Source organism: Sminthopsis crassicaudata, chromosome 3, assembly GCF_048593235.1.
Source record: "Sminthopsis crassicaudata isolate SCR6 chromosome 3, ASM4859323v1, whole genome shotgun sequence".
NCBI lineage: Eukaryota > Metazoa > Chordata > Mammalia > Dasyuromorphia > Dasyuridae > Sminthopsis > Sminthopsis crassicaudata.
Genome location: NC_133619.1, coordinates 9,946,064 through 9,971,419, shown reverse-complemented (window position 1 = coordinate 9,971,419; position 25,356 = coordinate 9,946,064). Strand labels below are relative to the sequence as shown.

The following is a 25,356-nucleotide window of genomic DNA, read 5'->3' as shown; positions in this document are numbered from 1 at the left end:
GGTCACCTGCAGACTCAGAGATCACAGCCAGAATTAGGGGAGCTGCTCCCACGGGGCCGGAAGGAACCTCAGAGACCTCCTCATCCCATCTACAAAGGAGGAAACTGAGTCCCAGACTGAGAGGCATGTAATGAATGAGTCTGTAATGTTCTGTCTAGCTCTCTGGAGGTCCTTCGAATGGGCCTTGGTTTCAGTAGAATAATCACCCTAGAATAGTCAGGAATAAAGTCCAAAGTCTTTATTATCTCCTTCACAGTCTGTCTCCTTCGCCTGGGCCCGCCTGGCTTTCTGGGGGACCGTCACATGGCCCTTGGTCTCAGTGGGGGAATGCAGGAGGCAGGAGAGCCCCTGGGATGCTGGGAGATGGAATGTCTCCCTTCCTTGTTAGCTCTTATATACCTTATTGTAAGTGCATCCTCATAGGTGTCAATCTTGTAGAACTGCACTAAGTACTAGAGAATCTTAATTCCACTGAGTTAATATCTTGTTGTAGGATTAACTCAATCATACTGAGCCTTAAGTGTACCTTTTCAGAGTTCTTGCCCTCTACAAGAGCCCATAGCAAAGGCAGGGCCAGACCCCAGGGATGCAGACTCCTGGCCATGTGACTTCTCCCCAGACTCTGCTGCTCACACTGTTATTTCTGCTGCTCTGCCTGCCTGTGTGTCTGCCTGTCAGTCTGCCTGCCTGGTTGTCAATCAGTCTATCTGCCTGCCTGCCTGTTGGTCTGTCTGTCTGCCTGCCTATTGGTCTGTCAGTCTGCTTGTCTGCCTATCAATCGCCTGCCTATCTGCCTGTCAGCCTGCCTGTCTGTCTGTCAGCCTACCTGCCTGACTGCCTGACTGTTTGTCTGTCTGCCCCATGTTGGATGGGGACAGCTTCTGCTGGCTTAGAGAAAACTCCAGACGTTGCCCTGTTCTCTTTCTTTCCTATGGGGAATTCTTTTATCATGTATATAACCACAAGCTACAGTTTAATTCACAATCCTATTCCTTTCTGAAATACATGAAAACCAAATTTCACACTTAAAACACATTTGTTTCCCAGGGGATACTCCAGGCCCTTTTTTGTTGTTGTTGTTCCCATTCCTCCCTCCAGTCTTAAAAAAACTTTCTCATCTTTGATTAGAAGAAACCAGGGCTAGAAATTAAAGGAGGAAGTATCTTTTTCTGTATCTTCTTTGGGGTCAGATTGGATCATAGTAATTTTACAGCATTCTGTTTCAAGATTTTGGTTGTTACTATTGCTAGTAATACCATCGCAGTCATTGGGTCTGTTGTTTTCCTAGTTGATCTTAGTTACTGTTGTTTCTCTGTATTATTTGTTACACTCATTCTTACCTATAAGATAGGAACATGTTGCCATATTGTTTCTCTGTATTATTTGTTACACTCATTCTTACCTATAAGATAGGAACATGTTGCCATAATTTATTTACCTAGTCCCCACTTGATGGGCATCTACTTTGTTTCCAGTTCTTTGCTATTATAAAAGTAATGCTATGAATTGCGGTATGTGGAGACTTTGTCTTTTTTTGTCACTAACCTTGTTGGGTTATGTGCTTTTTGGGTCAAAGGGTATGAATGTTTTAGTTGCCCTCTTTGTATAGTTCCAGATAACTTTCCAGAAGAGTTGGCCTAATTCACAGCTCCACCAACCATGTGTTAGTGTGCCCTTCCAAAACGGCCTATTCCCACTTAATCATCTTTACCAATTTCCTGGGTGTGAGATTAAAAACTCAGAGTTGTTTTGGCTTGTGATTTCTTTCATGTGGTGCTAGTAGTAATCATTTATAGAGTGCCTTTTGTATGCTAAGCACTATGCTAGAGGTTGGGATACTGAGACACATCTGAACAGTCCTTGTTCTCAGGGAGCTTATGTTCTATTGGAGGAGACATCAGGTATAAAATACATTTATATCAATCAATCAACAGTGTTGTTCTATGTTCCAGACACTGTGCAAGTGATAGAGAACTCAAGATAAAAATGAAAATCACTATTAATTATAATCTCTTGGTATTTGGCATTTTCCTTTTTTATTCACTTATGAATTCTTTCAGAACAGAGACCATGGCTTAAAGAATTTCACTCTCTCTGTCTCTTTCTCTCTCTCTCTCTCTCTCTCTCTCTCTCTCTCTCTCTCTCTCTCTCTCTCTCTCTCTGTCTCTCTCTCTCTTCTCTCTCTCTCTCTGTTTCTCTCTGTCATTCTCTCTTCTCTCTCTCTCTCTCTCTCTCTCTCTCTCTCTCTCTCTCTCTCTCTCTCTCTCTCTCTCTCTCTAACTCAATCTTGCTCTCTTGCTCTCACTCTCACTCTCTTGTTCTGCATATCTATTTTTCTATCTGTCTCTATCCCTGGCTTTTCACAAGCTTTCTGACATCGTGTTGGCTCTCTCCCCTTGGCTCCATGCCATTCTTCCCTGGTACCCAAGATCCTTGTATTCTTTTGGAGTTTGATGTGAAATATCCACTAAGACCTTCTCTCACAAACCCCATCCTACTGAAAAACTCCTTTCCTTTCCCTGTACCTTTTGTCCTGCTATGTTTCCACTCATGGTCATAAAACTTTAATGAGAACATTAGAAAGAGTTCAAAATTCCTTCTTCTCCTCCTCTTCCTCATAGCTTACATAGCACCTACTATGTGCTGGGCCCTCTTCTAAGTGCTTTATACTTATTACCTTATTTGATTTTTACAACTCTGGAAATAGGTGCTGTTATTATCCCCACCTTACCAGTGGGAAAACTGAGGCAAACAATACACCCAGCCCATGTGAACTTACCCAGATGATAAAGTCATTTCCCCCACTTCCCAGGGAAGAGCTAGTAAGGATAAATGACTGAAGATTTCCCCCAACAGTTAAACCACCACAGAGATCAGTGTCCAGTCTGTTTAGGTGACTGGGAGCTCAGAACTATGAGTCCTTCCCAGTGGATAACTGCTCTGATTCCAGCTGACTAGTATCCCTTTCACATCAAGTAAATGGTAGGGGTGCTGATGTTGGGAGTTAGATTTCCCTCTTCAGGGCATTAAGTGTCCTGCCCAGGCAGCTGGAAACAAAATGAATGCCCGGCTTCCTAATAGAGCACTATTTTCTGATCTCTTTTAAAAGCCCATTGGGGGCAACATTTCCTACTAGGGAGATACACTTTGCCCAGCATGTCAAGCCTTTAAATTCCAACACATTTGTGAAAAAAAATTTTTTTTTCAAATTTAATATCATTGTCTCTTCTCCAAGGAGAATCTACTATCTGTCCACTTTGCTATTCTGTTCTGTGTCTTCTTGGCATAATCAACTGGATGGTCAGGATAGAGAGACTTTTTATGAAGTTTTAGGCTCCAGTATTGACATTATAGGAGTGAAAGAAAGTGAGTGAGAGAGGCCTTGGGTGCTCCAAGTGTGAACCCAGAAAAAACTATCCAGAGCAATCTGGATATTGTTGGCAATAATTGCATTATTATATAATAATTACATTATCTCATATTCAGCTGGCATTTCTTGAGTGCCAGGTACTGGGGATACATAAGCAGAAATGAAATAATCCCTGTTTCCAAGAAGCAGAAACTACTGAGGTGAGGTGAAGAACAATAAATACACAAACAAATGAATGCATAGCAAAGACAAATAATTTTTTTTTATTGTTGTTCTTGTTTTTTGAAAAGAGAGGAATTAAGGAATCAGGAAAGATAGGCCTCTTAACAGACTCATCATCTGGACTGCACATTCAAGGGCATTAATGATATTAGGAAGCAAAGTTGAGCCAGTGACGCTAGCATAAGGGCAAGTCTATTCACATGGGGAGATGTAACATTGTGTATAGACTATGGCAAGTCTATTTTGTCTGTTTTGGCTGGAATACAGAATGCTTGAGGAGGAGAAATAGGAAATCTTTCTGGAAAGATAATAGCAATTATAACTCAAATCCCTCATCATCCCTGGCCTAGACTATTGCAGTCGCCCCCAACTAATCTCTCCAATTCTGGTCTTTGGTATCCCCACCTCCTCATCCTAAAATATCCTCCACAGGACTGGAAAAAAAAAGTCTTCCTAAAGCATACATCTGACCATCTAACTCCCCTGCTTAAGAGTTATCAATGGCTCCCTATGGACTCTAGGGCAAAATATGAACCATTCAGCTCAGCTCCTGCCTATATTTCCTTTCACATGACTCCGTATATGCTGAGAAACTTTCCTAGTGAGCAGAGTTCCTAAGGAGGTTATGCTTTCCTGGGAGCCCTGCATCATTTAAATCCTAAGCATCTTAGAATTACTAGAGCCCAGAGACAGCGGCTTTCATGTGGACTGGCCCTGTCCTCTGACCCAGCCTGGACTGGACAGCGGACCACTTGTGTCCTCCCCTGGGAAGCGGCCGCTCCAGGCCTCCTGCCTCCGGGCTGGATATCCCGCTTAGGAGAAGGCTACAAGAGCCGGGTCACTCGGGGCTTGTAATGGAATCTCAGCGGCCAGGCTTGATTTCAGGGTTCTCATCAAGTGGGACATGATTTTCTTTGGTCAGCGGCTTATGTTACTGCCCCGGGAGCCCCTGCATAATGTATGCCAAGAGCCAGTCAAGGTGCCAAAGTCCCTGGAAAGAAGAGAGAAAAAACTAAGGCTGGGGAGGAGAAGGCAGCCAGAAAAGACCCTTTGGGCAGCTGCAGGATGTCAGCCTGCCCACCTCAGTCAGGGGCCCCAGAAGCCACCAAATGGCCAAGGCCAGGCAGCCACGATGCTCCAGTACCCACATCTCTCCCAGAAGCCTCCCAAGTGATGCCCTAAGAATGGCTGCAGCTCCAGGGAGAATTTATTAGGAGTATACTCTGTGCTGGATGCTGGATATACAAAAATAGCAGAAATAAGACCCCAACTCTCAGGGGTTAGATTCAGTGGGAGAGACCACCTGTAACCTAACTTCCCTCCTTTTCCCTCCATCCTTCTCTCCCCCTTCACCCCTCCTCTTCCTCCTTCCCTCCTTCCCTTCTTCCACCTTTCCCTCCCTTCCTCAGGGCTCAGACTCTGGCTACTCCCTTCCTCCTGCCCCTCTGCCCACCCCCCCCCAATTCCCTAGCCCCACAGAAAGTCATCTGTTTGACAGGCCCAGTGGCCCAGGGCCAGTGCATGGATGGTCCATGCCCCTCTGTGCACATGGGCACCCTCCCTCCAGGATGGCCTTTTCTTTTCTAGCCTCTGGAAAATGAGGGGATTGATCTCTGGGAGTTTCCAGTCTCAAGATCAAACGGGATAATATCTGTGAAGCTCTTGGCCAACTTGAGGCACATAGTAGGTGCTTAATAAATATGTATTCCCTTCTCTACAGTCCTGTGACCCCTCTATTCACCCCAAGGATTCTGGCCTGGCCCACAGAGGGCAAATCCAGCCCTTCACTGGTGCTTCAGTTAGCGATGAGCACTGTGTAGGTGGTTACTGTGTGCCAGCTTTGGCCCCATGCCCGCTTTCAGGGGGCTCCCATTCTAACGGGACAGATGGCCGGTCGGTAACTGCAAACATATAAGATGAACCCAGTAGAGATGGAAGGTGCTCAAGGGAAGGCGCTTGCTTGGGAGTGTGGGGAAAGATGGTTTTGAGAAGGCGGAGGAAGCAGGAGCACCTCCAGGGAAAGACAGAGGTGGGAGATGGAGGAGCAACAAGAGGCTGATGGAGCCTCTGACGGAGGAGGTTAGGCCTTGGGGGGCCGGCCTTCCCATGGGGCCCCTCGCTAAGGATTCACGGGCTTCATGTCCAGCCCACCAGCATTTAGGAGCAGGCCTGCAGCCCCACGAAGGCAGGCCCCTTAGCCCAGCCAGCTTCTTGGGCCCCGCCCACTTCCCTGGGGTCATCCTGGAAGATCTGACCTTTGGTGCTTCCAGGATTGGCACTTTCCTCCCAAGGGAGCTGCCAGGCTCCCTCCTGACAGCTTCAGGTAAGAGATCCAGCGCCGCATCCCACAAAGAGCCAGCCACCTGATACTGATAGCCCAGGCCTTCAAATATTGATGGCTGCTGAGCCTGACTCCCTGACCCCCATCCTCCCTGGAGGAGGCTGGTGCACGGCATGATGGGCTGGCCAGAGCTGTGAGGTCCAGCTTCTCCTCCTCACAGTGAGTGGTTCAGGGCTGGCCCTCCCCAGGGGGTGGCAGCTGAGAGGCTGTCCTTCTATTCCCCCCCAGGCTATCTGAGGGACGGCTGGCACCCTTAGGGGCTCCTTAAATGGGCTTCCTCCCCTGCCTTTGGGTCTTCTCTTCATCACAGTCCTTTTTGTCATGTTTCACCTTCAGACGGCCCTCTAGGGTCTGGGGGCGGGGGGGAGGCTTCACCTTCCCTGGAAAGAACCCTCGTGACTCCGGCCACTCCTGCATCCAAGAAGTGCTGAGGGTTAAGTTTCACTGGCTCCTCTCCCCCCTCCTGGAAGGGCAGGATGAGGAGGATTGGGAGACACTTTTCCATTTACCAAAGGCCCGGAGATACTGTTTGCCGGGGGAAAGCCCACAGGGCCTGCACTTAGGACATACCTGGTCTTAATCCTGTTCTGACTGTCACAAGCTGGGGTAAGTCAATGAACCACTCTCATCCTCGCTTTCTCCATCTGTAAAATGGGCAGCAGCCAGGCTATGTGGAGTCAGAGGACCAAGGTTCGAATATGGGCTTTGTGTGACATTGGCCTAGTCAATCTGGGGGCTCAGTTTGCAAAGTGTGACATTTGAGGGGGCTCTCTGTCCTAGTCCAGACATCAGACCAGTTCCTGGACAGCAGATGGGACATGGCTGGAGGACAGTGGCCACAGCGGGGTTAATGGCTCGGAAGCACGGACTACGTCCCTGCTCCCCATACGGCACCCGTGCGTTTGGACCTGCCTCTCACTGCTTCAGTCTTTCTTCTGCAGGTCTGAGCTCTAGGCAGGAGCTTCCACTGAAAAGGGGATGATGGGACCAGGAACGGAGATCAGAGGAAGGCATGGAAAGCTGGGTGTGGAGAGGGGGCTCTTTGGGGAAGAGGGAGGCTGGAATTGGGGGAAGGGGCCAGGGGGCCTGTGAGCAGCTCCTCAAAGCAAACTGGGTCTGGGATCCACACATACTCACCGGTCTCATGTTGTCAATGAGCGCTAGTTGCTAGGATATCCGGCGTCTGGGTTTCAAATGAAGTAACTAAGATGGGGCAATGGAGGCTGTGACTCAGAGTGCTCTTGGGGGCCTGCTTCCTCCCCAAAGAGTTATTCATCCAGGATAAAGGAAGAGAGACGCCACTCCTTCAGTGGATTAGCCCTAAGGAGTGGCTAAGGACAGAATCCCCTGGGCTGTCCTACTCCCAGGGAGGCCGAAGGCAGGGAAAGTGAGCAGCTCCTGGGAAGACCATTTGAAAATGTCAGCCTTGGATCTGCCCTCAGAGAGGGGCCCCTCAGCGCCCCTGGCCATCTGGGCACAGGGCTGGAGCTATTCCTGGAACGGAGCAGTACTTTGTTAGACACAGACATCCCCTGGCTGGGGGGCCCTTCCAGAGCCCCCCAGGTCTTTTAGCCATAGGAAAGGGGCACTTTGGCTCTGGGCTCTTGAGGGTAAGAGGCCAGGGAGATATACTTTTCCTATTGTTGTGCCAGGACATGTCACGGGCTGAGAAGTGACGCCCCCTTTCTCATCCATGCTCCCATCCCCCATCCCCCAAGCGAATTTGTCCTGGTTGTCAGGATTCCCACTCACGGCTCTGCTAACCAGTGGAAGCTCCAGACTCTTTGCTGGGGTCCTCTGGGGTTCCATTTCAGGGTCCTTGGGCATGCAGTGCACTTTGGGGAGCGCACCCTCCAGGGTGAGCTCTCGGTTTCGATCACCCTCAGATAGGGAATCATTTCCATCGCCTCTGGATATTTGAACCTCACAAAATGTTCGGCGGGAGCCATCTCACTCCAAAGACCGCGTCGCTCCAGAAATGGGGCAGAGCGTTAAAAATGCAAGAGCAGCGAAGAGTGCGCAAGAGCCTGGACCCATGATGGTGGGGACAGGGCCAACTGGGCGCTGTGGCCCGTTCACACGGCAGCAGCTGGGAAAGCTGTGTGTGTGCGCTCCGGGGTTTGGACCCTGGAGTCCGAGAATTTCCCTCTGATTGCAGGAGTTTAGGGTGGTCCCAAGTTCATGCAAACCCAGGTCCTGGGGTTTTGGAAGAGCCAGATGTTGGGGGAAAGTAGAAGCTATATTTGGGCCAATCCACACAAGCATTCGGGAGGGGACTGGCTCCATGCAGATTGACCCAGAATGCCCCACGCTAACATTAGCTAGGATCTATTGAGTGTTTACTTATTTTGTTAGAGGTTTCAGAGGCAAATTTGACCTGAATTCAAGGTTAAAGCAGGCAGAAAGTTCTTGTTTCTCTAGTAATTGGAGGATCTAAAGGGGAAAGGTCAAAGGCCTAGTTTATGGTCTTTACAGAAAGTTGGATGCATGGGATGGTGACAGCTGCAAGTCAGCAGGCTAAAAGAAGGGTTGCCTAGGTCTGCTTCATCATAGCTACTTCCCTTGAATCTGTGGTACCTCCACTTCCCCTGCTGGCTGGGCTTAGGGTCAGGGCTGGGAAATGGGATCTGAATGGAAAAACTTGGACTCGTTCTCACTAAAGTGTGAATGGTGGAGATCAGATCCTTATGGGAAAGTGGACTTTGGCTATTGTTAAGTGAAAACGAAAAATGAAAGTACCTGATTGTAATCCTGGCCTCTGCCCCAGGGTTTCTTACCTGTGGTTTCTTCACTCTCACTTAATCCACCCTGCAGGCATTCTGTAGGGGGTTCCAATGCAGGCAGAATGGGGACCTGGTCCAAGTTTGTTCTCCGAACTCCCGGCATCCCCTTCCCCCATATGCAAGATGGGCCTTCTCCTGTCTGCAAGTGACCAGGTCCTCCCCTCTTTCTCTGTCCATTACCAAAAGCTGATCTCAGAAAAGATCAGATTTCAATCATTTCTACTTTAGTGTAAACGAGTGAATGTCTCTGTTTGGCCTCTGAGCCCACGGTAGGACCCAGGAACCACAATGTCACTTAGCATCGTAGGGGACTCCAGAGTTAGAGCTGGACAGTAGTGTTGGGGTGCTCTTGCCTTCATTTTATAGATAAACTGAGGGAAGACTTGCCAACGGGTACACAGATGGTAAATCGCGCCCAGGATCTCAGCATTTAGATCAGAGAGCTCTCCAAGGTACCACAGGAGCAGGGCCCCAAAGCTCTGCAAACCAGAGAACCTTTGTGGCGCTGAAATAATGCAGGAAATCCACACAGAGAAGAACTTCTGGGGTGAAAAAAACTGACATTTATCCTGAACTCTGGACTTTGCAAAGCCCATTTATAGGCACCTAAATGTGTGAGCTAGGTTCTCCCTGCCCTGACCAACTGTTTCCCCTTGGGCTTCACACAGATCCTTTTTTGTCCCTTTTATATTCAGGTATTTGTGTGTGTGTGTGTGTGTGTGTGTGTGTGTGTGTGTGTGTGTGTGTGTGTGTGTGTGTGTGTTAAACCCTGTATCCTGCTAAGATTTAAAGGTCTTAAAAGACAAAAAAAGGCAACTAGATGGTGCAGTAGAGAGAGCATTTGTCTCTCAGGAGGACTTGAGTTCAAATCCGACTTTAGACATTTAACACTTCCTAGCATGACCCGAGGCAACTCATAATCCAAATTACCTAGTCCCAAAAAAGAATCACCAAAATGTTAAAATAAGACCCCCCCAAATCAGCAAGATCAATCAGCACATCCAAAAAAGCTGATGCTATTTGTGAGTGACTTTCTGCCCTGCTGCCCTTCCCCTCCCCAGTCCATGGGGATCGTTTTTGTTTCCAGTTCTTTGTCACCAGGAAAAAGATTACTAAAATATTTGGGCATATTGAGAATAGTTTGGTATGTATAGATTTTTTTTTTCTTTTTCTTTTTTTCTGTCTGTGACCTTCTTGGGGGATGTGGGTAACTATGGGTTAAAGTTACAGAAATTGTGTCATATTCCTTGCATAATTCCCAAGCAATTTCTTAAATGGTTGGACCCAATTCACAGCTCCACCAACAATGCACCGGCACACTTGTCTATAAGTGAGAGGGTAGGTATTTTCATTGGTAGAAGGAGGCTCCTATACTGATGAAATGACAGGTTTGAGCAAGAGAATGTTTTGCAATTATTCATCTGTGTACCTGTGGTTTTCCCTTGGAGAATGTAAGCTCCTTCAATGTAATTCAATTCAACTCAATTTAGTTCCATTCAATTCTTACCTATTATTGGCTATGGAATCTAGGACAAATCAGTTAATTTCCTAAGCACTTGGTTTCATCATTTACAGTGTCTTCCTCCCTTCCTTCCTTCCTTCCTTCTTTATGTCTCTGTGTCTCTATGTCTCTGTCTCCGTCCCTCTCCCTCCCTCCTCCCTCTCCCTTCCTCCTCCCTCTCCATCACAGATCCCTGCATAAAGGGATAGTTTGTAAATGTCTGTTGATGGAGTTCAGTATTCCCTGGCTTTTGATCCTTACCTTGGAAAGCTCAATCTGTCCTTGTGCCTCTAGAGAGAGCCTTGACCACTAACCACACACATTAATGCTTTTTGCTTCTTTTTGACTTGGGCAGTGAACACCTCGATCCACAACCAGAGCACTTGGCTCGATGACATGCTCCTAGGGGCATTGAAGGACACGGGTGATTGTGGCCCATGGAAACAGATATTGCCTTTTCATTGCTTCTAAATTTACTGCTCTTTTATTTCATTAAGTGCCATCAGGTGTTCTTGGGAGTATCACTCTAACCCATCATCATCACATGAACTGGAAAGCATCTGTCAACTGAGAGGCTGGAGCTGGAGCTGGGGCTGGGGCTGGGGCTGCTTTGGGGCTCATCCTTCAGAACCTGGAAAAGGGTCCTCAGCTCCCCCCTCCTCTAGGATTTCCCTCCCCTCAATTTGTAAGTCAATGATGTGCTGGGAGGCATCAAGACAATGATTATAATCCTTAGATGCTTCCTAGAAATGAAATCCTAGGCATGGCTCCCACCTTTCTAGGTTTCCTTATCTATGAAATGAGGGAGTCTGGGAAATGTGTCCTTTACCAACTTTTCCAAGCTCTATCACCTTAATGTTGCATCTGCAGGACGGGCCTCAGCTATTATTTTATTTACAGTGGTTAGCTGTGCTGGTGTTGCCCTGAAATCCCTGGTTGCAGACTGGCTCTTCCTATCTCTTGCAGTGGCCACTCCCATACCGGGTCCCGTTGCAGGCTGTGGTTCCAGGGTCCTTTGCTCTGCCTCCTCCTCCTCGGGAACCCCTGCCCCTCCTCCCAAGACATTTTCACCTTTCACTGCAGAATATCACTAGAGCATCACTCCATCCCTAGCCCTTGCATCCAGGAGCCGTTTGGAAGCGTCTACACAGGATTGATTTCCAGAGGGAGATAATTCCTAAGGTCCTCGGGTTCAGGTGGCTCAACCCAAACCTTTCCCGGCTCCCTATTTATTACAGTCTGGTTCCCCTCAAGGTTGCCTCGATATGCAATGAGGAGAAAGCCCCCGAGCAGGGGAAGAAGATGGAACCACTGAGTGACCACAAGGATGGCCTCGTCTCCCTTCCATTGGAAGCACTGAACCCATCAGACATCGATGCTCTGGTGCCCACCGAGGACGAGAATGGCCACTCCATCCCAGAATGGAAACGGCAGGTTATGGTGCGCAAGCTGCAGGCCCGCCTTTGGTCAGAGGAGATGACAGAGGGGAAGGTACAGTGCTTTCTGGGAGAAGCTGGTCAATGTTTCACCAAGCCAGGGTTTCTTTCTCTCTTTAAAAAATTTGTTTTTAATATACATTGCTTTATGAGTCATATTAGGAGAGAAAATTCAGAACAAAAGGGAAAAACCATGGGAGAGGAAAAAAAGTGAACAAAGCATGAGTCAATTTACATAAAGTCTTCTTAGATCTCTTTCCAGATGCAGATTGTGTCCAAACTCTATTGGGATTGCCTTGGATCACCGAGCCACTGGGAAGAAGTCTTTCATGGTTGATGACCGCATCATCTTGCTGTTACTGTATACAGTGTAGTCCTGGTTCTTCTTGTTTTGCTCAGCATCAGTTCCTGTAAATCTTTCCAGGCCTTTCTAAAATCAGCCTGCTCTTCATTTTTTATAGAATAATATCCCCATTGCCTTCATACATCACAGCTTGTTCAGCCATTCCCCAATTTTTTACTACCACAAAAAGAGCGGCTACATTTTTGCACATGTGGCTCCCTTCCCCCCCCCCCCTTTATGATTTCCTTGAGACCCAGTAGACACACTGCTGGGTCAAAAGGGATGCAGAGTTTTATAGCCCTTTGAAGACAGGCACTTATTTAGTGTCTACTGTATACCAGGCACTGGGGATACAAGCTGAGAGAGAGCTCGTCCCTGCCCTGAAGGGGCTTACATTCTAGGAGAAGAAGCCAGCATACAGTGGAAGCTGAAAAGATAGTGGGGATGGTCAGAAGTAGTTAGGACAGTTGTGAAGGCTGAATGGTCTGGGCCCCTCACCAAAATGAGATCCCAGGAGGAATTCCTTCCTGGGAGGAGGAGGCCTTTATGGCAGAGGGCTGTCTCAGGATGAGAAGGCTGCAAGGATGGATGGATGCCCCAGGCCCTGAGGGGCTACAGTGGGATCATGAAACTTCAGCTCAGAGGAGGTCAGATTCTCCTGCATTGAGTGAGTGTGAGGAGAGGAGATGGGGAGGCGGTCTGTGTCATGCTGGAACAATCAGAGTAACAGCATAAAGACCAGACTGGGGAAAGCAAGGCCACAAAAGATCAGGGTTAGGTCTACAAGTAACACAGGTCTCAGGAGGCCCGGAAACTGGTGGTCAGAGTGGAAGCAGGGGGTCAGGAATCAGATTTGCAGTCAAGAGATGGGGAGGAACCCGCCAAGCCTGGAGCCCTAGAGGACATGCTGTCTAATAGACCAACAACGAAGAGACATCGATGCTGAAACAGGATCTACCCCAGCCAGGAAGCCTCTTACACTTCTCTAACTGGAGCCCAGGGGATCCACAGACTAGAAGGGAAACGTGAGAGTAGGGACCAGTCATCTAGGACAAAAGAAATGGCTGGAGCAAGTGGGGGGGTCGGTGAGGAGGGGCGATTCCCCACAGATGGGGTCCTCTTCTCTAGAGGCCATTTTCCTCTGGAAAGGGGGGGGGGTAGAAATGAATCATTTGTCTTCTAAATGAGAAATTGATCAGCTCTGATCCTGGACTGTGAAGCCAATATTACTTTCTGCAAGTTCCTAATCCCATTCTGGGGAACTGAGGAAGCAAAGGAAACCCATGCAGACTTTGGATGTGTTGCTCTGAGTCGTCCTACTGTGTAGCCTGGTTATAGGAACCGTTTGTTCCATATCTCCCTCAATCTGAAAACTACCTCAGAGGAGTTTCAGAAATTGAATCATTTGAAAATCTTAACGCAGGAGCCCCCACCAATGTTTCCTTTACCAGACCAACCAGAGGGCACGCTTTTTCAAAGCAGAAGGCAGCATTAAACAGTCAAGCAACATAAGTAACAAAGAAAATGTCTAACACAGAAGGGATAAACTATTCCACAGGTTATCGCACCACCGGAGGATATCGTTTGCAAATAAGAGTGCCATCGCAGATGGCACAGTGGCTAGTGCTTATTAGCTGTGTTATCTTGGGCAACCTTCTGTTTGCCTCAGTTAAGTGGGAATAATTAACAGCACCTACCCTCCAGGATTGTTGTGAGGATCAAATGAGATTATAATTGGAGAGTGCTTAGCAACAGTTTCTGGCACATTGTAAGCATTATATAAATGGTAGCTATTATTATTATTTCAATTCAGAAGAGCCTTGAGGGTTTTGCTTAGCGGGGGATATCTTCTCTATAAAGACTGGATGATTTTCCCGTCAACCCATCCAATAGCCCTTCTAGAGCTGGCAACCTTAGGAGCCAAAGTGACCCCCAGCGGTGTCTAAGTTGATCATTCGCAATCAGAGACCGACATTGATCAAGAATCATCTTAGGGATTACGGCTGGTGTCGGCAGTAGTTGGTACAGACCCGACTGGCTCCGGGGTTTCATCATTATTTGGAAACCTGTCCAAGACACTGAAGGGAGCCCAAGATAATGAGATCCCGGGAGCCATTTTGAAAATGGCCTTAGAAGTCAACCCAAGGACACAGAACAATGGGACTGGGAGAAAAATAAGCAGCGAGGCAGTTGGAAGGGGAATTCCATTGGGAAGTTAGGGATGGGGAGAATACTTTGGTCATTCTCTTTGCCCCCAAAAGACAATCTGGACTCCTCTAAGGTGGGAGGCAAATGGGGAAAACGGACACGGATGGCACAGAATGGGAAAGCGGGAATGGGTGAAGTCTTGTCTGGCTGGAGGGGGTTCCTGTGACCCCGAGAGTCCTAATTCATTGAAATTTTGACCGGAAAGGCTCTCAAAGGACGTCCCCTCCCTCCTTCTTCCCTCCCCCAGAGACTAGATAAGGGCCAGGGGTGGGGAGCGGCTATAATCCCTTGGATTCTAAATTGAGGGAACTGCCCAGGGGCCTGGAAGGCAGTTACCGTTAGGAGGGCTAGAAGGGGGCCCCCACCCCACCCCCTCTTCTCTCTCTCTTCCCCGACAGAACAGCGGCAGCGACCCCCCGGGTTTGGGGGACTGGAGGTACTCCGAGATCCACAACGCCATCCTGGGCCCCTACGGGGAGCTGCTGACGGAGGACGACCTGGTCTACTTGGAGAAGCAGATCGAGAAGCTGCAGATGAGGAAGAGGTGCCAGGAGTACGAGAGCGAGCTGGGGCGCCTGGCCGAGGAGCTCCAGAGCCTCCTCCCCGCCCCCATCGTCAACATCACGGTCAACAGCCGCTTCCTGAGCCCGGGGCCGGACGCGGGCGCGGCGGCCGACGAGGGCCAGGCGCTGCCGTATTGGTGCGGCCACATCTCGGCGCTGGTGAAGAGCATGTCGGGGCTGCTGAGGAGCGTGAACGGCTTGGCCGGGCCCAAGGAGCCGCCCGCCCCCGGGACCCCGTTCAGGGCGCGGGGGGGCCCCTCGGGGAGCAGCGCCGAGAAGGAGATCCTGGAGTGCGGCGTGTCGGTGAGAAGCCTCCGGGACAACTTCGAGCCGGCCGGCGGGGGGGGCCCCCCCGAGAAGCGCCCCGGGGGCCCCTGGGAGGCCGCTAACGTCCCGGCCGCCGAGAGCCAGGCCTCGGACGACCCCGAAGAGGCCAGCGACTCGGGCATCAGCTGCGAGGAGGCGTCGTCCGAGGCGGGCCCCGGCCCCGGCCCCGCGCCCGAGGCCCTGAGGAAGGAGCGCATCGTCATGCTCTTTCTGAGCCACTGGAAGAAGGCGGCCTACGCCCCCGCCCTGAAGCCCGGGACGGCCCCGGCGGCGCCCGCCCTCCGCGAGCCCGCCAAGTTCGGCCGGCTGCTCCGCCACAGGAGCGTCGTCTCCCAACTGCTGGGCAACTGGAAGGACGCGCTGGGCCACGCGCCCGCGCGCCGCCCGCGCCGCCCGCCCGTCACCTACTCCCCCGAGATGTTCGTGGCCCGCGCGGACGGGCAGCCCGCGGACTACCACAGCCTCAGCCTGGACCTCTTCATGCTGGGCTACTTCCGGCTCCTGGAGCTCGAGCTGCCCCCCGACGAGCGCAAGATGCGCCACCTGCTCTGCTTCGAGGTCTTCGACCACCTGGGCGCGCACAGCTGGGAGACCGTGCGCAGCTTCCACAAGGCCGTGACGGACGAGGTGCAGGCGGGCCGCCGCAGCTGGACCGACGGCTTCGAGGACATCAAAGCGCGCTTCTTCGGGGGCGCCGGCGCCGCCGGGGAGCCCGAGCCCGGCCGCAAGTCGGGGCTGACGCCCGTCAGGCCGCCGCCCGGGCCCGGCGCCCGCCCCGGCCCGGGCAGCTTCGGCAGCCCCGACGTGTGCGGCTACATCGACAGGAGCTTCGCCTTCTGGAAGGAGAAGGAGGCGGAGATCTGCAACTTCCGAGACTGAGGCCGCCCCGGGCTGCGCGAGTCTGTGTGCGCGCTCGGGGCCTGTTAGAGACGGAGCGGGGACACCCGCCCGGGCCGTCCCAGAACCCGTCCCAGAACTCGTCCCGGAACCCGTCCCCCAAGCTTCCGCGGGTCATCCCGCTTTTTTCTCTCTCGTTTCAGCATCCGTGGAGGGAGACCTTAGAAACACTAACCGGACTTGTCCTCCAATTTGCAAATATATTAGCCCGGTTGTGAGGACCAGCACGGACTGTGACCTTCTCCAGGCCTCTCTGGTTCCCGGATGTCAGAGGCAACTCCTGGTGTGGAAACTCTCTCCACCGCAGTCAAGTCGGCTCCTCTGGAGGCTCCGGGAATGGCCTGGGTGCTGAGTCACAGAGTTCCCAGAATGCCCCCACGCCCCCTCTCATCACAAAGTCTCCGAATTGAAAAGCCCCCCAAAGATCCCGTAGCCCACCCACCGCTGACCAACCTTCACTTAGAGGTCGCCGGAAAATCTCCGGGGATGGGGGGGGGGTTCCCTATATGGCCTGAGGTCCAGTCCGATGCTGCTCATTTACTTAAGCGTGTGGAAAAAGAGTTTGAACTAAGGAGACCTGAATTTGCATCTTACGATCCTTCACTGCGAGATCATGGACAAATCTCCCTCATCGCCTCAGTTGCCTTATCAGTGAAATGGGAATGCTTGTGTGCAGTTGTTGTAAGGAAAGGGCTTTGTAAATTTCAGAACTGTAGAAATAGGGGAATATGGACAATGAATCGAAATCTCCCTTTCTGCACAGAATTAAAGGCATCTCTTTGCAAGGACTCAGATTCTTTAAGACTAGTCCTGGGTCTCACCCATCACCCCCCAGCCATTAAGTGGAGTCTGGTCAACAAGCAGTTGCTAAACAGTCACTACATGTCAAGCAGCTCGACTGAGAACAGAGAAAGGCAAAGCCATCCCTCCCTGCTAGATGGTACATTCTGTAGGGGAGACCCCCATGTACACAACTAGGTACCCCAAAATTACCCGCAGAGTACATGGCAGGAAACCAGGGAGGGGAAAGCATGGACAGCTCAGCCTTTCCAGAGACTAAACTTTTTTTTTTTTTTTAATTGAAGCTTTTTATTTCCAAAACATTTGCAAGGATAATTTTTCACCATTGACCCTTGGGAAACCTTGTGTTCCAGTTCTCTCCCCCTTTCCTCCATCCTCTCCCCAAATGGCAAATAATCCAATATATGTTAACCATAGTAAAAATATATGTTAAATCCAATATATGCATATGTATTTATATAACTATCCTGCTGCAGAAGAAGAATTAGATCAAAAAGGGAAAATATGAGAAAGAAAATAAAATTCAAGCCAACAATAAGAAAAGAAGTGAAAATGCTGTGTTGGGATCCACACAGTTCCCATAGTCCTCTCTCTGGGTGCAGATGGCTCTCTTCTCTCTGCACAAGTAGAACTGGTTTGAATCCTCTCATTGCTGAAGAGAGCCAGGCCCATCAGAGTTGATCATTGTATAGTCTTCTTGTTGCGGTGTACCATGATCTCCTGCTTCTGTTCATTTCAGTTAGCATCAGTTCATGTAAGTCTCTCCAGGTGAGGCTAAACTTTCAATTCTCTCCTTTCTATGGATCCAGAGACGCCATGTTTCCCTCACTATCTTAGTCACTTTCCTGTGGACACTAACCAACCTAGAAATAGCCTTCAAAACATGTGGTGTCCAGGATTGAACCCAGCGCTGAGGATTGCTCAAATGAGGAGAGACAGCAGCAGAATCTTCCTAGGACTGCACATAATGCCCCTCTCACTGCCCCCCCCCAGATCACCTAGGCAGGTTTTGGCTGCCGTATCACACTGCTGACAGATTGTGTCCATCAAAAACTCCAGATCTTTATTTCAAACTAAATTGTCATCCAGCATGGTAAGCATTATGGCCAGCTTTGGGTCATTTGCAAACTTGAAGCAGATTTTCTTTATACCTTTTCCCAAACTGTTGATGAAAATGTTAATATAAGCTAATCTGTCTTGGTACATGGATTTATACATGTATATATGTGTGTGTGTGTGTGTGTGTGTATAATATACAGATACAGATAAATGTGTGTCTGTGTATATACACATAAATATACACAGACACACATATATAGGTATGAATGCACACACACATGATATGAAGGTAGAAAAACAGAATTTGGCCACAGATTGGTGAGTGTGAGCGTGAGGAGCCCAGGATTACCCTGCCTCTGGCAGACTGGCTGACCGTGAGGATGGGCAGTAAAGGAAAGGCCTTGAGATCTGTTGAGCCTGATGGGGCAATCAGTCCAAGATGTCCCAAAGGCAGTGGGTGATGTGGGACTGTAGCTCAGCAGAGAACCTTGGGCTGAATAGATCCGAGAATCTTTTGGAAAGAGGTGACAATGGGAGCTGGCAAAGTCACTAGGCATGAGGACAGAGAATGAAAAGGGAAGGAGCTTAGGAAAAGGTCTTGGTCTTTGGTGATGTCAGGACAGAAATGAAGAGTCAGTGAAGTGGGCAGCTAGGTGTACAGTGGATAGAGCACCAGTCCTGAAATCAGGAGGTCCTGAGTTCAAATCTGGCCTCAGACACCTAACACTTTCTAACTGTGTGACCCGGGGCAAGTCACTTAGCCCAAATTGCCTCAGCAAAGAAAAAGAGTCAGTGATGAAAACTAAGGACAAAGGGGAGCAGAACTGGGAGTGCAGGAAGGACAGGGTTGGGATCTACATTGGACAACCACTTGTTGGGTGTGGGATAGTGGGGATTCCTTCTGGAGATGGGTTGGACTAGGTGCCTACTAAGGTCCCTTTGCATCCTCAAATTTGATGGTTTTGGAAGACTCAGGGCCTATCTGAGGCCCTAAGTCAAATGCAAGATCAAGCACTGCCTTGTTCATTCTGTGCAGCAGGCCCATCACAGTCCATTTTCCTCTCACTGACTTCCTTACTGCCTGCCTTTTTTGTCTCATGTTCCCTTGGAAGATCAGAGTTTCAACCATATTTGCTTTTATTCATGATTCAATGGGTACAGTGGAAAGAGAGTTGACTTATATCAAAGAAGTGCCTTCAAATCTTGCCTCTGAAGCTTCTAATGGTGTGATCTTGAGTAAGTCACTTAAACTGTGATGGGTCTCAGGTTCCTGCTCTGTAAAATGATGGCCGGTCCTTTCTAGATCGATGAGCCAATAATATTTAGTTCAATTTATGAAGCATTTACAATGCACAAATATTACATTTGAGGTTGGGGGGGTACACAGGCCCAAATTGAATCACTTTCAATTCTCAAACACTCAAGTTTGTGTGTAAGGGAAAATAATATATAAATAGGTAAATATAAAATATTTACAGAATGGGTTAATCATTGAAACTTGGTGGGATGAAGATCCAGGAATGAAATCGGACTCTGGAAGGTGATACCTTAGTCTCAAGGAACAATATTGGTTCAAAGGATGCAAGAGGGATAAAGGGTGACATGTTTCTTTCAAAACATTTGTATAAGGAGATCAAGGAAGAGCTGGGGGAAGGGTTGAATCATGGTCACCCGGTTCAAGTATTTGACAGGCTGTCCTTTGGAAGAGGGATGAGCCTTGTTCACTTGGCCCCAGAGGGCAAAATTAGGAATGAGGGAAAGTCATGAAGGGACCACTTGAGGCTTGATGTATCAGGAAATACATCCTAATCTTTTTTTTTTTTTTTTTAAAGCTTCTTATTTTCAAAACACACATAAGCACAAATAATTTTCCAACATTGACCCTTGCATAGCCTTGTGTTCCAGATTTTCCCTTTCTTCCCCCCACTCCCTCCCCTAGATAGCAAGCAATCCAATAGTTATAAATAATACATGTTAAAATATATGTAAAATAAATGTAAAATTTAATATGCAAATCCACTATTTATACAATTATCATGCTGCACAAGAAAAATCAGATCAAAAAGAAAAGAAAATGAGAAGAAACCAAAATGTAAGAGAACAACATTAAAAAGAGTGAGAATGCTATGATGTTGGGGTCCATACTCAGTTCCCACAGTTCTCTCTGGGTGTAGATGGCGCTCCTCATCACAAGATCATTGGAACTGGCCTGAATCACCTCCTAATATGGAGGGCTATTCCAAAGTGGATCCCAAAGTGTGCTCCCAAAGGGATTCCAGATTAGAGACTGCGGGGCTTTATTGACCTCTGAGGGGTCTTCCTGCTGGGAGATTCTGAGTCTGAGATGCACAAAATGGCAATCGTCACTCTGTTCTCTTCACACCAGAGACTATCACAAGGAGCCGAAATAGCTCAGTTGGAAGAGCGTTAGATTGAAGATCTTGAAGGTCCCCGGTTCAATTCCGGGTTTCGGCTTTGGGGGAACATTTTAGACTGACTGGTGGATAAAGCTCTGAACTGGGAGAGGATAGACCTCCATCCAGGTCAGACTCTTATTAGCTAGGTCCTCTTGGGAGCACCCTTAATGACTTCCAGCCTCTGTTTTCTTGTCTGTAAAATGCAGGATTCTAATAGCAGCTCAATCACAGGGTCATTGATGAGAATCTATGTGTCTGCATGTATATGTATATATACATATACACATACATATATATGTAAATGTAGATATTATCTTTGTCAACTTCAAGGTGCTGTAGAAACACTAGCTATTACAATTATTACTGGGGGGATGGAACATATATACTGTATCTTGGAAGTGTTAGCTGCTGCATGGAGAGAAGGGTCCAGGGAGTCTATAGGATGCACCAGAAAGGCCGGTAGTCATTAATGCATCTTCTTCAGTCTCACGTCCATTCCATTAAACTCCATCGATTTCCGGGGCTGAATCAGTGGATTGTGCCAGACTTTGATGTAACAACTTTCATTTCCAAGTCTCCTGCATGTGGCTGCTGGGAGCCGAAATAGCTCAGTTGGGAGAGCGTTAGACTGAAGATCTGACGGTCCCTGGTTCAATCCCGGGTTTCGGCATTTCGGAATATTTTAGGCAGATGTAGGTGGTGCATTGGATCCAGCAGCTCCATATCCTCGAGTTCAAATCCAAACTGGGATGCTAACTAGCTAGCCCTGGGAAGAAGTGGTGAGAAGGCTGCTTTGGAGGAGATGTCTCTTCTAGCTGTAAATGCGGTTATTCTATGAATAGTGGGATGTCACAGAACATTTATCTGAAGTCTTCCAATCTGCACGTGATTCTGGGTAATTTGTTTCCCTGGCTTCTCCTTGCTGACTTCCCCCCCTTCCCCCAATCCTCCGAGCAGACCAGGGGAGGGCAGTCAAGTCACTGTCCTTGTGGTACTCATGGCCCCTCCCTCCTGAGATCTGGGCTGCCAAGATGGGTGGGTGGCCAGAATTGGGAAAAGGGGCAGAGCAGAAGAATTTTTTGCTTTTTTGGTGAGTTTTGGTGAGAAGAAAATCTAGATTCTTCCCTACCTGTCTGTAAGTTGACAGCAGGGGCTAGTGATCAGACCTTCTGGCTCACTGGAATTTTATTATCAGCTTTTGGTATAGTGAGAAGAAAAGACTAGATTTAGAGGAAGAAGTTCTGGGTTCCAAACACACCTTTGTCCCTTGCTAGATAAGTCACTTGACCTCTATGAAATGAGGGGTTTGAACTAGACGGCTTCTTCTAACTCCATCTCTATGATCTGTAGATGAACGAGAAGAAAAGCAGAACCAGTTCATGTTAAGAAGACTTCCACATGGCTGAGGGAGACCTGGGAGGAGACAGAGGAAGCAAGGTCCTGTGGAAAGAGCCATGGCTCTTGAATCAGGGGACTTGAGTTCAAATCACCCTTCTGATGCTTACTTGGATAATCGTGGTATCTTCACTGATCCTCAATTTCCTTCTTTGTCAAATGAGGCAATTGGCTATATGAATTAATCAAGGCTTAGGCTATGAGCCCAGGAGTTTTCATTGAAGCAAGCAGAACTCAGAGAATAATTTCTGCAATACCAACATCATAAAAAGAAATCACTCGAATATCAAGAAATATGGAACACATTGCATACTTTAAAGCTATAAAAATACTGGCAATAGTGAGGGCAGCCAGGTGGCCCAGTGGATAGAGGCCTCAAAAAAGGCAAAATCTTGAGTTTAAATCTAGCCTCAGATATTTACTAGCTGCGTGACCTTAGATAAATCACTTCATCCCATTTGCCTTGGTTTCCTCATCTGTAAAATAAGCTGGAGGGGGAAACAGCACTTCAGTGTCTCTACCAAGAAAACCCCCAAAGGGGTCGTGAAGAGTCCGATATGACTGAAAATGACAGAACAACAAAAGCGATTATTGGAGATCATGAAGAGTCAGATATGACTGAAAATGACAGAACGACAAGAGCGATAGTGAGCATTTAAAAAATGCTTTAACACTACTGTCTATCTAACACTACTTATACCTTCGGAACCTAATACTTAACGTGCAACAAGAAAATTGGATTTACACACATATATTGTATCTAGGTTATATTGTAACATATGTAAAATGTATGGGATTGCCTGTCATCTAGGGGAGGGAGTAGAGGGAGGGAGGGGATAATTTGGAAAAATGAATACAAGGGATAATATTATTAAAAAAATTACTCATGCATATATACTGTGGGAAAAAATTATAAAAATAAATAAATAAATAAAAGTAAAAATAAATAAAAATAAAAAATGCTTTAAGACTTGCAAAGTGTTTCATGAATATTTTCTCATTTGATCCTTGATGACTCTAGAAAGTACTATGATTGTCTCCATTTTACAGATGAGAAAACTGAAGCAGACTGAAGGTAAATGATTTGCCCAGGATCACCCAGCTAGTAAGTGTCTGAGGCCGAATTTGAACTCGCCTCCTCCTGACTCCTGTTCCTGGGCTTTCTGCGCTGGGGTAGGCCAGCAGTCTATTGAAAGACAACTAACATTGACCAATATAGTGACCAAGCAAAATCTCAAAGCTTATTCGTTGGAAATAAAATTGAAATGGAAAAAGAGAAGAAAAAAAGGAACAAAGATTTAATTCTCCTTCCTTGGATATTAACCCTTTAACAATCCAGAGTCTCTCCTTCACTGAGGGAGCTGTATTACTTTCAATAAGCCACTAGAAGGCGCATTGCTACTGTCCATTTGGTTCTCATATCCATGGCTCAAGCAGGAATGAATTTTTTTCCCCTCCCAGATTAATTAATTAATTTATTTAGATTTTTTTTTTATTAGATGAAAGAGGGGATTCTTTGCCTCAATCGCTACCTACCCTTAATCTCTGAACTCATCTGGTTTCAGTTAATTTGAGATCTCTTGAAAATTTTAGTTAAAAAGGCCACAGTCTCCCATTTCTTCCAGGGTCATCTCCAGTCACCTTGATCTATGTCTGGCCACTGGACTCAGATGGCTCTTAAGGGGAAAGTGAGGCAGATAACCTTGCACAACCTTCTGGGACTCAAATCCAATTCACTTGTATGTCCTGACATCACCTCCCTGAGGTCATGGTCCTTTTCAAAGGGCAAACAGCAGCAACAACACATGAATGCTATCTTTGGAAATTTATTTTTTGGAGGGAGGGCAATTTAATCATTTTATTAACAAGACCAACAAGTTATTAAATTTAAAAGAATGCCATTTGGCCATCTCTTTTAGCTCAGTCAGGCCAAAGAGAAATACTTCATCACGGGCTTGTAACTATGGGACTTGTGAAGGAGAGACGATGTGAAAGGAAAAATGGAAAAATGGGTGGTTCTTGACAAAAATCAAGGGGGGATAATTCCCTTTGATAAGTAGACCTAACAGATAAAAAAATGCAAAGGGAAAAAATGGATGAACCCTTCTTCTAGAAACAGCTGATGCAGTCCTGTGACTCTGGTGTGGTCTGTTCTTCTCCAGTTCAGATCACTTGTTTCCTACAAAATTGAAACTCTGCCCAAAGGGCTATCAAACTGTGTATATCCTTTGATCCAGCGGTGTCTCTCCTGGGCCTGTATCCTAAAGAGATCATTAAGGAAGGGAAAAAAGACCTATGTGTACAAAAATGTTTGTAGTAGGCCCTTTTCGTAGTGACAAGAAACTGGAGACTGAGTGGCTGCTCATCAGTTGGAGAATGGCTAAATTATGTATATGAATATTATGGAATATTATTGTTCTGTAAGAAATGAGCAGCAGGATGTTCAGAGAGGCCTGGAGAGACTCACAGGAACCGATGCTGAGTGAAATGAGCAGGACCAGGAGATCGTTGTACACAGTAACAGCAAGATTATGTGCTGCAACTGTGATGGATTTGGTGCTTTTCAACAATGAAGTGATTCAGGCCAGTTGCAGTGGTCCTGTGATGGAGAGCGCCATCTGCACCCAGAGAGAGTCCTCTGTGGAAACTGAGTCTGGATCACAACACAGCATTTTGGCCTTTTTTCTGTTGCCTTGCTTTTTTTTCTTTCTCATTTTTTTCCCTTTTTGGTCAGACTTTTCCTGAGCAGCGTGATAAATGTGGAAATATGTATAGAAGAATTGCACATATTTACATATATTGGATTACTTGCTGTCTTGGGGGAGGGGAAGGAGGGAGAAAAATTTGGAAGACAAGGTTTTGCAAGGGTGAGTGTGGAAAACTATCTTTGCATGTGTTTTGGAAATAAAAAGCTTTTTTTTTTTTTTTTTTTTTTTTAAGAATTAGTCTTCAACAAAACAAACTTCCCATCATTGGAAATTTCACAAAGATCCTGTGGGAGGTAGGTACAATTATTGCCCTCATTTGAAAGATGAGGAGCACAGGGGTTCACACAGAGTGTGGTGAAGAGTCTTGCCCAGCAGTCACGTGTAAGGAAGAATTTGAATTCAAGTGTTCCTGATTCAGAGCCTAGAATGCTCTCTACTACCACCCTGTCTCAGGTGCCCACAGGTGTTCAGTGTAGACCATCCATGGGGACAAAAAGTCCTCTGCCACTTATTACACACTGCTTAGAAGCGCAAAAAATGCCCGTCTCCACTGACCAGGCGGCCCAGGGTGCTCTCCTGAGGGAAGAGGAGGAGGAAGAGGAGGAGGAGGAGGAGGAGAAGAGGAGGAGGAGAGGGGGAGGAGGAGAGGGGGAGGAGGAGAAGGAGGAGGAGGAGAAGGGGGAGGAGGAGGAGGAGGAGGAGGAGGAGGAGAAGGGGGAGGAGGAGGAGGAGGAGGAGGGAGTCTGGGAGTCACATTGGTTCATAAGGAGCCGCTGAAGTTGAACATTTGCGGTGATGATGTTTCCTATAAACCAGCTGCAGGTTGGCACAAGACACCAGGGTCTCGAGATGCCCCTTCCTCCTGACTAGAGAAAGTGTGCTTCCTCCCAGCAGGCCCTGGGGCCCAGTACGGGGGCTGGGCTCCGAATAGTGCTCTTCCCAGTAGGTTTGTTATTCCCAGGTGAAGGCCGGGTGTCCGGGCCTA

General features: G+C 47.8%; 1 protein-coding gene and 2 non-coding genes across 3 annotated transcripts in view; all 3 read left to right on the top strand.

Annotated features, from left to right (window-relative positions):
• ESPNL (espin like) overlaps positions 1 to 22,520 on the top strand; it is a 36,822-nt gene extending 14,302 nt beyond the window's left edge. Inside the window, exons 6-7 of the mRNA XM_074298002.1 lie at positions 11,472 to 11,708; positions 14,603 to 22,520. Of these exons, the coding sequence (XP_074154103.1) occupies positions 11,472 to 11,708; positions 14,603 to 15,973 (1,608 nt within the window). The 3' untranslated portion in view covers positions 15,974 to 22,520. The remainder of the gene's footprint in view (positions 1 to 11,471; positions 11,709 to 14,602) is intronic.
• TRNAF-GAA (transfer RNA phenylalanine (anticodon GAA)) lies at positions 20,253 to 20,326 on the top strand. Its single transcript has one exon. It is a non-coding gene; the product is annotated as a tRNA-Phe (tRNA).
• On the top strand, positions 20,866 to 20,938 carry TRNAF-GAA (transfer RNA phenylalanine (anticodon GAA)). Its single transcript has one exon. It is a non-coding gene; the product is annotated as a tRNA-Phe (tRNA).
• Positions 22,521 to 25,356: the final 2,836 nt, after the last annotated feature.